The sequence below is a fragment of the Emys orbicularis genome, chromosome 4, assembly GCF_028017835.1.
Source record: "Emys orbicularis isolate rEmyOrb1 chromosome 4, rEmyOrb1.hap1, whole genome shotgun sequence".
Lineage (NCBI taxonomy): Eukaryota > Metazoa > Chordata > Testudines > Emydidae > Emys > Emys orbicularis.
In genome coordinates, this window is record NC_088686.1 from 148356510 (window position 1) to 148371908 (window position 15399).

General features: G+C 48.1%; 1 protein-coding gene across 1 annotated transcript in view; it reads right to left on the bottom strand.

Annotated features, from left to right (window-relative positions):
* Positions 1 to 172: 172 nt before the first annotated feature.
* RHOC (ras homolog family member C) overlaps positions 173 to 15399 on the bottom strand; it is a 33262-nt gene continuing 18035 nt past the window's right edge. The window contains exons 2-5 of the mRNA XM_065403976.1: positions 5321 to 5478; positions 4282 to 4402; positions 1761 to 1891; positions 173 to 1148 (exon numbers count right to left, since the gene is read on the bottom strand). Of these exons, the coding sequence (XP_065260048.1) occupies positions 975 to 1148; positions 1761 to 1891; positions 4282 to 4402; positions 5321 to 5476 (582 nt within the window). The 5' untranslated portion in view covers positions 5477 to 5478 and the 3' untranslated portion in view covers positions 173 to 974. The remainder of the gene's footprint in view (positions 1149 to 1760; positions 1892 to 4281; positions 4403 to 5320; positions 5479 to 15399) is intronic.

The following is a 15399-nucleotide window of genomic DNA, read 5'->3' on the forward strand; positions in this document are numbered from 1 at the left end:
AGGAGACCCGAGAGGTCTGCATGCATGGGGCAGAATAATGGTGCACAGGCGCTAAGTTACAGTTATTAAAATACCAATTTGCATTTATTCTCCCAACTATGCATTTTAATTTATAGGTGGACTCAAACGTCAAGGCAAACATCAGTGTGTAAGAAAAAGACCCAGCCAAGGGTTATTTTACAAGGCCTTACTTTATTGAAAGAGGATAAGAAGACACTACCACAGTGCAGGTCCAAGGTGAAAGCGCAGCAGAAGGCATTTCTGACAGTAGCAGAGCACAGCTCCTTGCAAAGCACTGGTGGAATAGGGCAAGGCCCTGAGTACAGACAGAACAGAGACTGCCTTGGTGAGTCTGTGTACAAAATGCTGGTGGGTGTGCTGTACACCTTAACCAGAGGGAGAATCCAAAACCCCCTGGAGCAGGAGCAGCTGAACATCTTGGCTTGGAGACAAAGCAAGAGTTCAAGAAAACACAACCAGGATGCCAGGACAGGAACACACACCCACAGGCAGACTGTGTCAGAGCTTCCTTATTTTGCTCTAATCGAACAGTATGAAAGTAGAGATTAAATATTGCAGAGAATCTGTACAGAGCTTCAGACAGGAACGGGATGAGGGATTAGTATAAAATGGGACTGAAGTACAACACCGAGAGCTACTCAAATGCACTGTATGGTGTATACAAAACAGAAGTGTCTGCCAAAGATGGTCCAAAGACATTTGGCCCTTCAGAGCCCAGGACCGGCTTAGGAGGACAGTCCACGCATGGCACAGAGAAGCACCACTAGACACCTCCCCATATGTGCTTCAGGTAGTGGGTTTTGGGCAGCGGGGTGCAGGCCACATTATATTCTCTAGACATCAGACCTAACAGCGCTCTTCCCATCCTGTACCCCATTCTCACACACGTGGGGGTGCAGGAAAAGACAGATACAGTACAGATGGCAGTCACATTCTTCACGGGCATTGCTGCTTTACAGGAGTGGGCAGCCTTTACGCTTCTTGTTTTTCCTGACTTGTAAGCCGGCCCGAGTGGCCATCTCAAAGACTTCCCGCACGCCATCCTTCGTCTTGGCGGAGCACTCGAGGTATCCAAAGGCGTTGATTCTGTTAGCCATGTCCCTCCCTTCCTCTGGCTTCACTGGCTCCTAAGAGTCATGAAAGAAAAAGCTTTTAGAACGCTGAGTTAAGCACCAGTGCAGCAGGCCAGACGTGCAGTCAGGGAGGCTCAGCATCTCTAGGTACTGATACAACCATGACTACTCCTATCTGAGTGCCTCCCTCTTCGGAAGAGAAGCTAGGATTGTCTCGGGAAATGCTTTAGTATCCGGCATCTCTCAGGGACTGGGATTCTCTGGAACATTAACAGGAACTGGAGGCAGCAGCAGCAGCCAGTAAACCTCTGCAGGAGTAATTGCACAGCAGGAAAAGGCATCAGCAGGTCAGTCTGGGCTGAGCTGAGGGACTGCCCTGTTACTGCATAGCAGGGATCTCCATTGCCTCGTGCAGAGGAAGCTGCTCTCAATGGGCGACCACCCTCTACCCCTGAATGCAGGAGAGGCTCCAGGGCTCTCTGTAATAGGAAGTTACAAATAGCTGCAGGCCTGACTTATCCCCACAGAACACGCCTGACCCCACGTGCACTGCGGTTGCCATGGGGATACGCAGCACAGCCGGAAGAGCACACGTGTCTGCACAGATGTGTTGCTTTCCTTTAAGGGATGCTGGCATCGCAGCTAGAGGTGATGTAGCCCCCTTACCTGCTTCATCTTTGCTAGCTCCCTCCGGGTGTGCTCATCATTCCGTAGGTCCTTCTTGTTTCCGACCAGGATGATAGGCACGTTGGGGCAGAAGTGTTTCACTTCCGGAGTCCACTTCTCAGGAATGTTCTCTGGGAAAGCCAAGAACAGTTAATGACTTTGCACTGAGCTGACAGGGCTTTTTAGTACACAGCAGCCCCCTTGCAGGCCAGGCTACCACTGCTGCCTTCCTACGATGTTCCCCGGATATTAAAAGAGGCAAATGTTTTAGGTTCTTTCCTGGAGAAATTGTATACCGCTGAGCTGCATAGGACGAAGATACAGTGAGAGCCTTATTTGCATGCCCTGACTGCTGTGTCATTGGCAGAGAGGCTGGGTCCTACACCCCTCCTCAGCTTCAAGTGGACACGGCTCAAAAAAGCATGAAGGAAAATCTCCACCCAAACCCCAGCAGCATTGCTGATGACACCCCTACAAACATGGCAAACAGAAGGGCCTTCAAAGAGCGAGACCATGCCAAGGAGCTGGGGAGAAGGGAACAAACACCCATGAGGTCTGATTGCCAAGGGTGTTGATTCCAGCTGGTAGAGGGACAGTATCATTTGCAATTAGCCACTATTTCCTTGTGAAAAGGAGCATTGTCATCCCTTTCTCCCTGATGGACAGTACTGAAGGGCACTTGAGGAGGATGTGGTACGATCATGCACGGGCCTGCAAGCCAAATGGGGTGGTTTAGCAAGAGCTGTAATCACAGCTGTGACAGACAATTGTTCACTCATGAGCATGGAGGAGGGGACTTCTCTTGCCAATGGCACCAAGGCAGCAAACTCCTCCTCGGTCCAGAGAGTCCCACTGGCAGCCCCCCTCCTCCCTCCCAAGCAACCGATGAGACTCTGTACCAAGCAGAGACCACTCTGGGGAACATCCTCATAACTATCTTCTCTCAAAGCCTCTGCCTAAACCTGCCGAGCACATCAACTCACTGAGATGGTAGCATGAAGATTTGGGCCTTATCTACGCTCATGAACAGCCTTGATCAGCAATGATGCAGGGACACCAGTTGCTGAATTGGAGCCATTCTTGAGTGCAGACAAGGCCTTAGCAGCGATTGAAGTTGACACAAACAAGTTACACAACAGTTTCTTTTTCTTTACTATGAAAAAGTGTCCAAGGAAGAAGATCATCTGCCGTGAAACATCCAGGGTCAGGGAGAGCCACAGCCAGCCAGGAACGGGGGTCAGAACTCCCCTCAACATACCCGCTTTAACGAAGGCATGGCCAGCATGTGAATTACACATTGCAAGTGCAGCAGGTAGGAGAGGAGCAGAATCGTGTCGTCTTCAGCACAGGAGATCATTGCTATGGAAGGAGAGATCCTCTTCAGCATGAACACCAGTTCTCCTAGCTCTCACTGGTTTGGACTAGATCTTTACAGTGTCAAGACAACCAGACTGGATACTCGATTTAGCAACGGAGTTCTGGTTTGCTGGCAAAACTGGGCTCCTGGCTCTGCTTTCCGACGGCCTTCTTGTGGGCTGTGAAAAGACACTACAATCCTGCCGAAAGCCAGGAATTTGTTGGGCAGGGAGGGCCTGAGAACAGAGCGGAAGTGCCACAAGGTATCTGCTCTTCTGCTCATGCAGGTTTCACTCTAATCACATAGGGCAGGCTGCAGAAGGGGCTGGTGGGAGTTCTGGGTTGACTGCAGGCCTCATCTTCTGGGTTCTCTTTCTGGCAGCGTAAGCAAACGCACTATGTATAAGAGCAGGGTAGGTTTTGGCTGAAGCCCAGAGCAGGACAGAGAGCGCATGATACGCCCTTTGGCTACAGGGGAGACCAGGCTGAAACCAAGACCTGACAAGCAACTAGTGCTAGCTCCGACACACTGCTCTCTTCAGGAGCCCCAGCCGTTGTCAAGAACGGCTAAAGCACATTGGCCACCAGGCCCTATCCCCGAAAGCCAGGGCAGCGTATCCGCTGGAATTTGCCCTGACTTTGCCGAACAATACCCGAATCCGTCAACACCTACGTTGTCAAGTGTAAGACTCCTCTCTACCCACTCAGGTTTGCACCAAGGTGCTGCAGAGGGAATGGACGCAGAAAGGGCATGGAGCTATTTTGACAGGGCTCTATTTATTTCCCAGCTGAGGAGGTTGTTGGAGAAGTGCACGAGGAAGGAGTTGACTTACAGAAGCCAGGCAGGAGTGATGCCGTGACATTCTAAGTCTATTGAGTGCTGAGTTTGTTTGCTAACAAGAACTTTTCTGTTCCTCTCAAGGCTATTCTAGGCTTTTGGCCAGACTCATCTCTGCAGACTGCAAGCAGAGTGCTCTCAATCCAAGCCTGTGCTTAACGGTTTTGGAAGAACAAGTTAATAGTCCTGTTTAGAGTGAACTTCACCCCTGTGCAGAGGGCCAGCAGCACAAGGCCCACCCACCTATCAAGTTGCCTTGTGCATAAGGGTGAAGTTCACTCTAGTTCCTAAACCCCACGTCTGTTACCCTGGCCCCAGAGATCCTACCTAGACTGTCTGGGCTGTCGATGGAAAAGCACATGAGGATAACATCCGTGTCTGGGTAGCTGAGGGGCCTCAGCCTGTCATAGTCTTCCTGCCCCGCCGTGTCCCAAAGGGCCAGTTCCACCTAGAGGAGGAGAGATTTAAAGAAGTCAGCAGCATAACAGATGACCCCCTACCCTCCCAAACTGCCTCATGCTATAATGATGGCAATTCTCTCCGGCAGGGAAGCAATTCATTTTTCTCAGTTAAGACAATTACGTTGCTTTGCTAATTCTGGTAGATTTAAAGGTGACCAGGCAACGCCCCCTCCCTAATCCACGTCCCTGGACCCAGTAATTGATAGTGTAGCTATGCAGGATATTTTATGGGGCTGCTGTACCACAATACCTTCAAGAACCCCACTGCGCTATATCACCAGCTGCAAAACGGCTTGGAAAGCCAAGTCTACTCCAAAGGAAGCAATGCTTCTCCATAGCCAGCCTGACTGGGGAGCTACGGGTGTCTGGGTTCGGGCAGGTGGGGAGCATGGTCTCCTTTGGAGGATTCTCCTAATCAGGGAGCAGGTCACTGAGTTCTCTGCTTACAGGTCAGGGGCTCCAGCAATCCCTGAGAGGGACAGGCACCCTGCTGAGCTTGCCACTGCATGCTGGGTTGCAGTTCACAGCAGAGGAGAGCATTGCTGGAAGCAGCCTGTCGGCCTTTGCTTCTCTCTTCCTCCCCCGCTGAAAGGCTTCCTCCTCTCGGAAGTACTGGAGAAAAACGGTCAATAGCCGAGACCTCGAATAGTCTCGACAGCAATGCCTGGCACAGGGCGTGAGGAGCCAGGCTGCCATGGCCAAAGCATCAGGACAGGTGGATGAGTGTAGTCGTTCGACAGACTAGGAAGCAGGGGATGGAGGGGAAGAGCGCACATGACAAACATTCCAGAGGGGGAAGTGAGCAGATCTGCCGAGCACACAGTCCCTCGTGCGGAGATTGTCCATGGCTTGGGAATACAGGCGCTAGACAAGCGCAGGTGGCCTGAGACCCCCAGGAAAGTTACCTGCTTTCCATCTACTTCGATATCAGCGATGTAGTTCTCAAAGACTGTCGGCACGTAGACCTCAGGGAACTGGTCCTTGCTGAACACGATCAGCAGGCAGGTCTTCCCGCAGGCGCCATCTCCCACAATCACCAGCTTCTTTCTGATGGCTGCCATTGCTGCAGAGACGAGAGCAAGGCTGCGGGTGAGCCACGACCCACAGGAAGGCCAACGGTACCACATATATTGCTCATTTTGTGCTGCCCTCTGACGGGCCAAGTGGCCATGGGCATTTAAGTGCAGCACCAAGGCTTGGGCTCCACCCTCAATGCCAGAACTCAGTGTTGGGGCTGGTTTGGGGGAGGAGGGTGCACTGCAGATCCCTTCTCCCCGATGGCACGTGACAGAGGTTACTGTGCCCCACCACTTGCAGAAGTCCTTACGGCACACTTCACTGCCAGTCAGGAGTGAGCCCAGGGGCCTAGCCAAATTCTGGTAGGCAAGTTAGTGCACTATACAGGACACCTGTCACGAGTCTGAGCATTCCCAGCATTGCACGTATCCACGTCGCTGCTTTTTAAACATGCTTTGGATCCTTCTGAGCATCAGTAGGGGTCAGAGTAGCAGGTCTCAAATTTTCAGGGTACAATTATCAGGATAGGCAAAGCAGCTTACTGCTAGTGTCCCATTATGAATTCTGGGTACAGCGTGGATTTTATAGAAATTCACATGAAAGAGCCCAGAGTCTGGGACATTCTATAAATCCGAACAGTCAATAAAAAGAGCAGACAGTGGACTGGTTTTTAAAATGCAGCTTCCTGGCTACATTCCAGCACACACCATCTTTCTGCGTCTTTTCGCAAGGTCAGTAATATAATTAGAGAAAGGGATTAGTGAAGTAATGAGATAAAACCCGACCAGCCTTTAAAACTGGTCTTGATTTAAAAGACCTTCAAGTAAAAGAGTGAAGTTATGAACTACTTCCATTTGCCAGGAGGGTGCAGCAAACGTGAGCTCTACAGGGTAAGGCAGCAAAAGCAGAATACCATTGGTCAATTCCCTGCTGGTGTAACTCCACTGAAATCAACATCAGCATGGCTCTGAATTCCTGTAAGTGAACCTGCTGAGTAGTGCTCAGTAACTACCCGCCTCCCCCATCATGAACAAAGATTCCTATGTGCACAAGAGGCAGGGAACATGAGGATTGGACCAGTTTAGATGGAGTCTCAGATATCACTTCCAATACATAACAGCTGGTTCCTGCTCAATACTGAGGACTCCAAGAATTCCAACTCTTAAAATTAGGTTCAGTGCCTACCCCAGAAGACGGATCAAATGCCTTACTTCAGTCAAGTGGCCAGCAGTAAATAGAGCGCCAAGGAAATGGCAAGTGACTACATCAGCAGTGCAGACAGAGGAAACAGGTCGGCGCTGAGTGATAAAGTGAGGTTTTATTCCTGGAACAGTTTTCCAGCCTCGCCTTTAAACCCAGAATTATCAATCCAGAGACAGCCACTCTAGACAAGGAAGGGCTAAGCAAGAGGCAGAGATAAAGTTCCAGTTTTATTGTCCTCTATTGAGGCCTGGTCTACACTAAAAGTTAGGTCACCCAGGGGTGTGAAGTTTTCACATGGTAGTTAAGCGGAGTTAACGGTGGAGTGAACCTCTCCAGGGGGTGTATTACCCACGCTGTAGCATTTCAAGTGTAGATAAGCTCTGGTGAAAGTAATGCATGAGAAAAGTGCCGCGGTGACACTTCAAGAGACAAACTCTCTTTTTCTTCGCCACAGGTATAACCTGGACAGTGGGACTGAAAGCTCCCCCCACACCACACCTTGCTGGCCTGGAGCACACCTCCCCCTTCCTGTTTTCCAAAGGTGACTGGCAGGGCCGCCCCAAGCAGCCAAAACAAAACAAAACCAAAAAAAGCCGCGATTGCGATCTGCGGCGGCAATTCGGCGGGAGGTCCTTCGCTCCCAGGCGGAGTGAGGGACCGTCCGCCGAATTGCCGCCGAATACCTGGACGTGCCGCCCCTCTCCGGAGCGGCCGCCCCAAGCACCTGCTTGACAAGCTGGTGCCTGGAGCCAGCCCTGGTGACTGGGTAATTCATTCTTTATCTCCATTCAATTCTTGTTGAGTCTACCCAGCTTGCTAGCAAGGGGGACAGCTACGCCACTGTGATGGCGGCCCACAAAGAACTGGACACGGAGCCCTGGGCACAATGAAAGCACGTGGATTATTAAAGTTAGGTGGAAAGAAGAGCACCTTGGAGAAGTCTGTTAGAGATGTACAGATGGCTGCTGCTACTCGAGAGAGCAAGTCAACAGTGCAGAGCTGGGCACCTAATACCACTATTCTGAAGGGAAATACTGTGCAACGTTCCTGCGAGGTGACTTTGCTCTCTGCCTAGACAGCAACCCTTGCATTAGCTGGAGAGGCGAGGCTTGCAGGGGCGGCTAGGAAACCCCTCCTGGAGTTCCGAGGGAGAGGAGGTTCCAATCTGTAGAGCCCATAAGCGTGACTGCTGTTTGCCTTGAAATGCAAAACTGCACCGGGCCATCTATTTTCACCAGCTGCCCCAGTCTGTGGCTAAATTTTGCACACCCTTATCTGGATTTGTATATGACAATGAGCACCCATCCCCAGCTCCGGTTCCTTCCCACAAACTTCACATTTACATAAGGGTACATAAGGATTTATATACGGTTCGTGCCTACCCTTGTAACGGCAATAACCCGGGAAGCTGAAAGCGCTTGCTCTAGTACCCCTGATACTCAGAAGTATACAAAGCATATTACAGGGCAATCTCTCACACCAGTCTGTCTAGAGATACCACTCTAGATCAGGCCCCATTGCAGTACATGTTGTGCCGCCATATTAAAAAAGACAAGATCCCTGCGCCCAAGAGCTCACAGTCTCAGACCTAAGGGCTGGTTTACACCGAGAACTTACATGGGCATCGCTACATCCCTCAGGGGTGTGAAAAATCCACATGTAGTTACGCTGACCTCGCCCCCCCCCCCCCCCCGGTGTAAATCAATGGCAGAATTCTTCTGTCAACCTAGCTACCGATGGAAGAACCCCAGCGTCTCCAGTGCAGCATTACAAAAGTGCTGCTATAGCAGTTTAAGTGTAGACATACCCTTCATAAATTTCGAGGATAGAGGTTTGACCTGGTGCCTTGTTACCTACCCAAAGGGTCTGAAGTGAGGAGAAACAGTATGTTCTGCTCATATTGCGGCATCTGCGTATGCATGTCATGTCAAGTCACTATCACTCAGAGAACCCGTCTGTTTTGCATCTTTTTGCACTCACGAGAACTTGTCACACAAAATGCCTATTATCTGCTGCATAGTGGCAGAAAGGGTTCAACAAGCTGAATCCATTTTAATATGATGAGCAAATTCTCCTCTTCCCCCCCTCTACCAATGAAAAAACAAATTAATGATTAAGGTAATTAACTGCCTTCCATTATGAGATTGTGTTTCTAACCTCCCACTAAAAATTCGCTTGGAACACAAGAATGGGCTGCCTTTCAAAATACATGTGTGATTAGCTAATCACATAAATGTCACCACATCACAGCCTCATCCTTACTAAGCAGTAATTATTTCAGTTACCACAAAATAAGCCTGCAGTGCCATGATGTAATAACTCAGGACGCAACACGAATAAGCATTTACACTTGAGGAATGCCCACCAATCAGCTGTACAAGCTGCCGGAGGGTGGGGGAAGGAGTTAATTCACACAAAAACCAGCTGATATTCCCAGAATTAGCTGAGAATCTCCAGATACAGACACATTTAGGGGTCTAATAAGCTCCTAGAGCAGAGTTTTCAGAGGACACCCAGCCTCGTTTGATGTGTTTCCTGCACCATATTCAGAGTCTGCAGGATGTAGAAAACCCACAGAGCGTGAAAGGAGTGTTACTTACGCAGGGCTGCTTTCAGGCCATCTGTGGACAACAACTGCGATGCTAGCGAGGAACCTACGCTTTAGCTCAATCAATCTAGCCCATTTTAAAGGCTGGAGCCTTGTCTAGACTAAGACTTTTCAAACATGTTACTGTGCTGTCATCATGCCTGAATATCTCTGGGGCCTTATCCAGACTAGGATGTAAACTGCGCTCCCACTCTGGCTGTTTCTGTCATTTCGTGCTTCCTTGTGCATGGAAAAGACCTTACAAACCCATTTCACCAGCCACTACCCTCTTCATTCAAATCCCTCCAGGATTCTTTCACAACACCCACCCACGAAAAAACAACTCGATCCCCTCCAAGTTACACACCCCTTGGGTTTGTTCTTCGGCTGTAAGGTTTTTGGAGCAGAGACTGCATTTTTGGGCCTGTTGCACGGCATATTTGTCAGCACTTAAGATCCATGTGCAAAAGTGTTCAGACAAGAGGAAGCAGAGGTCTGTGTGTGTAAGTGCCAGCTGCACTCCTGGCACAGGGCACCCCACTCAGAGCACATCTGGCATCATTTTACCCAGTGTCCATAACAACGCATCCTTTGCCACACAATCACTGTTTGAGTTAGCCCTGGTATGGAGCGTAGGCAGTGCTGCCAAATTGCACTCAGCGAAGAGCACTGAAATCCCTCGATAAAGTAGCGATTCTATTTTCAGCCTGAACTTAAAAAAGGGACAGGGTTTTTTAAAGGAATTATGCCTTCATGTCCTTGAGTCTCACAATATGGCAATTATAACTTAGCCACAGAGGGCTCAGTGATCAGGCACTGAATGCCTCCTGTGAAACAAGAGCTAGGTAGTTTAAAACTAGGTTGAACAAAGCAACAGAAAATAAATACTGGAGGGAACAAACATGCCTTGGCTGGGAAACGTACTATGACCTAACAGTTCTTTACCATCTCCGATTTACAGGATTCTTTGATCCTAAGAGTCTGACCCATTCTTTTATAATCTGCATAACATATCAAATTCCCTGTGCCCATAGAAGACTTGGGTCAGGACTTCAGTGATAGCTCACTGTCTAATCCCTTATTAATTACAATTCACTACACGGGGTGGGGAGGACGTGTTCTACAGAGCCAAAGCCTTCCAAAGCAGCACCAGCCCTGACCATTCTGAGCACTGTAGCCTGAAGTCAAACACTGACTTGCTGCATACCTGCCGAGATAAGGCTGTCCCCAAGGGATTAACCTACACAAATTTTGTAAGCACAACAGCCACAAGCTTTCTGTGTGGATCCTGCAGGAGGCAGGGTTTTGTTTGTTTTTCTATAAAGTCAGGCACGCCACCTTCACAGCTTAATTTGATTTTTTCCCTGCAAGGTAATAAGACAATTTTTCAAATTGTCTCTTGGAGACAATTCATCATTCCTGGGCTTTCTATCAGCATTTCTACTTTACCAAGTAACAGCTGCCCTGTGCATGGGACTCTTTTTCTCCCTCCTCTCGCAAAGATGTGTTCTGCAGGTCAATAAGAGTGAAGGCAGACTATTTCCTGAACATTTTAATTGTAAGATAGCATGAGGTTTCTCAAGGACAGTCCCATTTAAAGAAGTGCTTCCATATTTTTGCACCTTGTTCAGTGGTGTAAACTACAAGCCATTTTTCCTTTTTAAAGATGATTTTTCCCTGCTTTGGTGAATCAACACACGTGCCCACCCTCCCTCCTTTTAAGCGGCATGGCACAATAGATAGTAAACAATACAAGGCACTTTTCTAGCAGTATAACTATCTCCACACCATGAGGTCATACTGGTATAGCTACAGAAATAGTTATACCAGTACAAGAACGTGTGTCTAGACCAGGCCTTAGACTCATTTTACAGACAGGTTAACAGGAACTGAGAGTAGCTTACCTAAAGCTATACTGGAAATCTTTGTCAGAGCCAGGATTAGAACTTGAGGTTCCTGGCTCCCAGGCTGTGCTCAGACTGTATCCTTCTCCCGGAAGCAAACAGGGAGGGGGAGTACAGTGTATGATGTGGACAGAGGCATGTGGATTTGTCCTTATGCAGGTTCATGGCCCAGTCAAAAGGAAAACTGAGATTCCTTCAACTCACAGGAATAATTTAAGCCAGTCTGGTAAAATGTTCACAAAAGTTTACCAACATAAGTGCAAATGAAGATTTCCCCGACTTTCACCATGCCATGGGAAGAAACAGTAGTGATATTTCACTCACCTCTCTAAGGCTATGTCTACACTTGCAGAGTTTTTGTGCTGTTAGTTTCAATGGTGATAGGGAACCAGTGAAAGAAACACACTGGTTTGCGTTCTCACTTACTTCCACAGGTGTCAGAGAGTGTTCACATTTGCAGAACATCCATCACCGATGAGAGCAGTGCACTGAGGGCAGCTATCCCACAGTGCATCTCTCTGCATTTTGAGGATAGGTCTTGTGGGAAGAGGGGTGTGTGATTGCGGGGCATCCGGGGTCCCTGCACAGCCGCCTCTCCCCAAACACTGATCAGCTCCAGTAGCTCAGCCTTGCTCCAAGCAGGGGATCCTGTGGAGCAGCCATTGTCACCTGGCCAGATAAGTGAGCACTTGCCAAGAAAACAGGAAGAGGAGTTTCAAAGTTCCAGGGGCTTTACAGGGAGAGGCGTGGATGTCTGTTTACCTTGCATCAGAGCAGCTGAGCTGCTGGCCAGAGCGGTCACCTAGGCGCTGTGGGATATCCTGCAGAGGCTAAAAGCTATGTAAACAGGAAGAACGTGTCTTCACTTGCACATCACCGGTAAGAGCTGTACGCCTCTCATGGAGGTGGTTTTCTTTTTGCAGTGAAACTTCTGAGTTTCACCGCAAAAAGTCATTGGCAAGTGTAGACGCTCTTACGGTTTTTTCGCAAAAAAGGGACTTTTCCCACTTTAAATGGCAAGTGTAGACATACCCTAACACAAACAAGTTGGTTGCTCAGCCAGAATTTTGCAGGGTTGGCTTTAAAAACAAACCACGTCAAAGAAAGAGCAATAACTGTCCAGTCCCTTTAAAAATAAGGGCTTGTCTCCACTTACATTTTATAGTGCTCTAACTTGCTGGCTCAGGGGTGTGCAGCAAGTCTGAGCGCTTTAAAGCACTAGTGTAGACAGGCTCCCAGCGCATGGACCTAATCCCCTCGCTCACGGCGACTACACTCGCACTTCAAAGCGCAGCCGTGAGAGCGTTCCCGTGGCAGCGCTTTGAAGTTTCCAGTGTAGACATACCCTAAGAGTCCAAGGCCTAGTCTCCACAGGTTTTGTGCTGAGAGACCATTTCTGTTAGGGGTGTGATTTTTTTTAAAATCCTAAATAGTTATACCAGCACTAACCCGTAGTGTGGAGATAGTTATACCAGCACAAGGGTTTCTTAAACCATTATTCCCATTTTCACACAGGAAGGGAAATATCTATACCAGAATAATTGCAAATACACTCGGAGGGTGTACCACTTTAACTAGACTAGTATAGATCAAGTGATGCAATTTTCTAGTGTAGACAAGGTCCTAGGAGTGGGAAGCTTTTTAAGCAGAGAAAGGAACTAGTTAGTGGTACTGTGCTCTCTAGCACTAATGCAGGAGGACTTTGCTCTCACACTGACCTGCTTAATTTGAATTGGGGACAAAGCACCTTTGATTAGGTCAGCTTTTATGTGCCTGTCCTCAATGATAAAAATGAGTAGAGATCACACTGAGCTAGAGATTTCCATTTCATTTGTCTCTCGCTTAACAGGTTATTGGGCCAAGACAGATTAAAATAGGAATTTCTAAAACTCCAATCTTCTTCAGACAATGACAGGTTGAAAGTGCTCAGAGCCCTCCCAGCCCCCCCCTCAAAGGCCTAAGGCAGTCTAATTTAGATCTGCAAAAATGTAACTTTCCAGACAATTTTTTTGTAAACAGACTGGGCCAGCGTGTGAACGAATAATGCATTGTGCGAGCTCTAACTGTGTTTGTAGGGAACAGTCCCATTCCCAGTGCCTAGCTGTACAAGCAGGGCCTGAACGTGCAGTTGCATTGTGCCCAAATAGCAAAACTTTGTCAAGTCAAACTGAATTCCAGGAGAGGACAAAGAGGAGCAGCATGCAAAGACAAAAGGCGAAGATGTTCCCCCATTCTCCAGAGTGGGCACTGATACCCACACTGAAGAGAACATTGCTAATCTCCTTCCCTCCCCATAAAGCTTCTTAATCTCAGGCAATTTTGTGACAATGATGCACAGAAGGACGGGCAAAGTGGCTGGCTCTCCATACTGCGGATTCTTGCTTTGGCATAGCTACATTGGTGCAGAAAGTCACTCCCCCACTTCTGCTTACCTTTGTGCAAGCCTTGTGCAACATCGGTGCACTATGTCTACGGTAGTGGTCTCAACTGGTCCTCGGGATAGACAGGCTGTCAGGCCCTGCAATTCTAGAAGGCTCATAGCAAGGTGTCCACACAAGCCATTCATCAGTGTCAATTATTTAAAAAGAAAAAAAAAAAAATCTACATCTGACCAGAGAGAAAACTGATTGCAGGAAGTGAAGTCAGGTTTGCCCAGCTGTTTTTAGTCTGTACAGTGAACAGAAGTCAGACAGTTGCTGCAGTAAGTTAATGTTCTTGCTCATTTTGGACCCTCGTTTCCTTGGGCAAGAAGAACAAGAACAGAACATATGAAAATTCCGGGTCACACTAACCCAGGAATTTCACCTAGGAAGGATTCACATTCCCAAATGAGCTCACTAAACCACAAATGCGCAGATTAGCTCACAGTCAGGAGTCCTGGCTGGTAACAAGTATTTTATTTAAACAACACATTCGTATGCGAGGGTTAACAGAATGAAAAGCTACTGTTAGAGAACCCAGTCTGCTCCCAGAATGATTACACATGCATCCAGCTCTTACATTAAAGGAAATAAAGGAGCAAAACACGATTAAGGCTGCATCATAATTAACTGGAAGCAAAGGATTAAGAAATGAAATTCAGAGGCTGACTTGCATTTCAAACGCAAGCTGAAGAGTGTGCTTCTTATCTGCATATTTAGTTCTGCTCTCCCAGATGCTTTGTAGCAGGAGCTAAAGAATTCCATCGCGGAGGCTATCCCAAAGCTGCGCCACTCACAAAGGCGGCAGCCCTGCATTCACTGTACAAGTCACCTCTATAAATCAGGGGCAGTGGTCCAGCTTTTATAGCCTCTGAACAGCACACTAAAATCTGTCTACAAACATTTCTGGTGTGAAGGGGAGTGTGGAGACGTTTTATCAGGGTAAGGCCAAGTCTTGTAGTAGCCCCAGAACTTAACAGCTCAGTAGGCACCGCAGTCCACTAGCATAACATACGGAGCGTTTCCCGCACAATGCCTGTTATTGCCATAGAGCTAGTAATAAAAGCTAACCTGGAATTTACCAGATGGGTAGGATTAGAATGAAGGACTCAATTTAACAAGACCTGACAGCCCTAACCCAGGAGAAATTCAGGACTTTAAAATGAATTTAAATCCAATTAAAAGGAAAGAAGAGGTACAGTAATATTAAAACTGAAGGTAACTCTGCAGTGTAGTTCGTTACTGGTTAACTTTTTAGGACGAGGCCAGTTTTACACAACACACTAAGAGTTTACTTGACTGACCTTAACCCAAGTTGCCTGATACCTTTTGTCAACAATTGTTAGTATAGTCCCCGCAATTGTATTGAAAACAATCCTTTGCACATATGCATTGCCTCTCATCAAAAGGTCTGAAGCTCTTATACACATTAAGCATTACATTAATCCCCTTTAAACACACACATGGGAAGTAGAGAAGTATCAGGAGTTTAAGGCCAGAAGAGACAACCAAATCATCTGTCTGACCTCCTGCACATCACAAGCCACTAAACCCCCGCCAGTTACCCCTGCACTGAGCCCAGTAACCTGGATTCGACTGAAGTGTTACAGCCCACAGGACACTGCATTACTGTGTGCCACAGGTAGATAACAGAGATCGAGGTGCACTAATGACCGAGGCCCCTGCAAGTGACCCGGTGAGATATACCCAGGTGAACCTATCTAGCATGCTGCACGGATTTGTCCAATGGCAGTGCCAGGAATAAAACGACGGAGACTTGGCTTCCAGTCCCCACGAAAACTACATCCCCTTCCACCCCAACAACGTTCCCCGACATGAACAAGCAGCTTTGG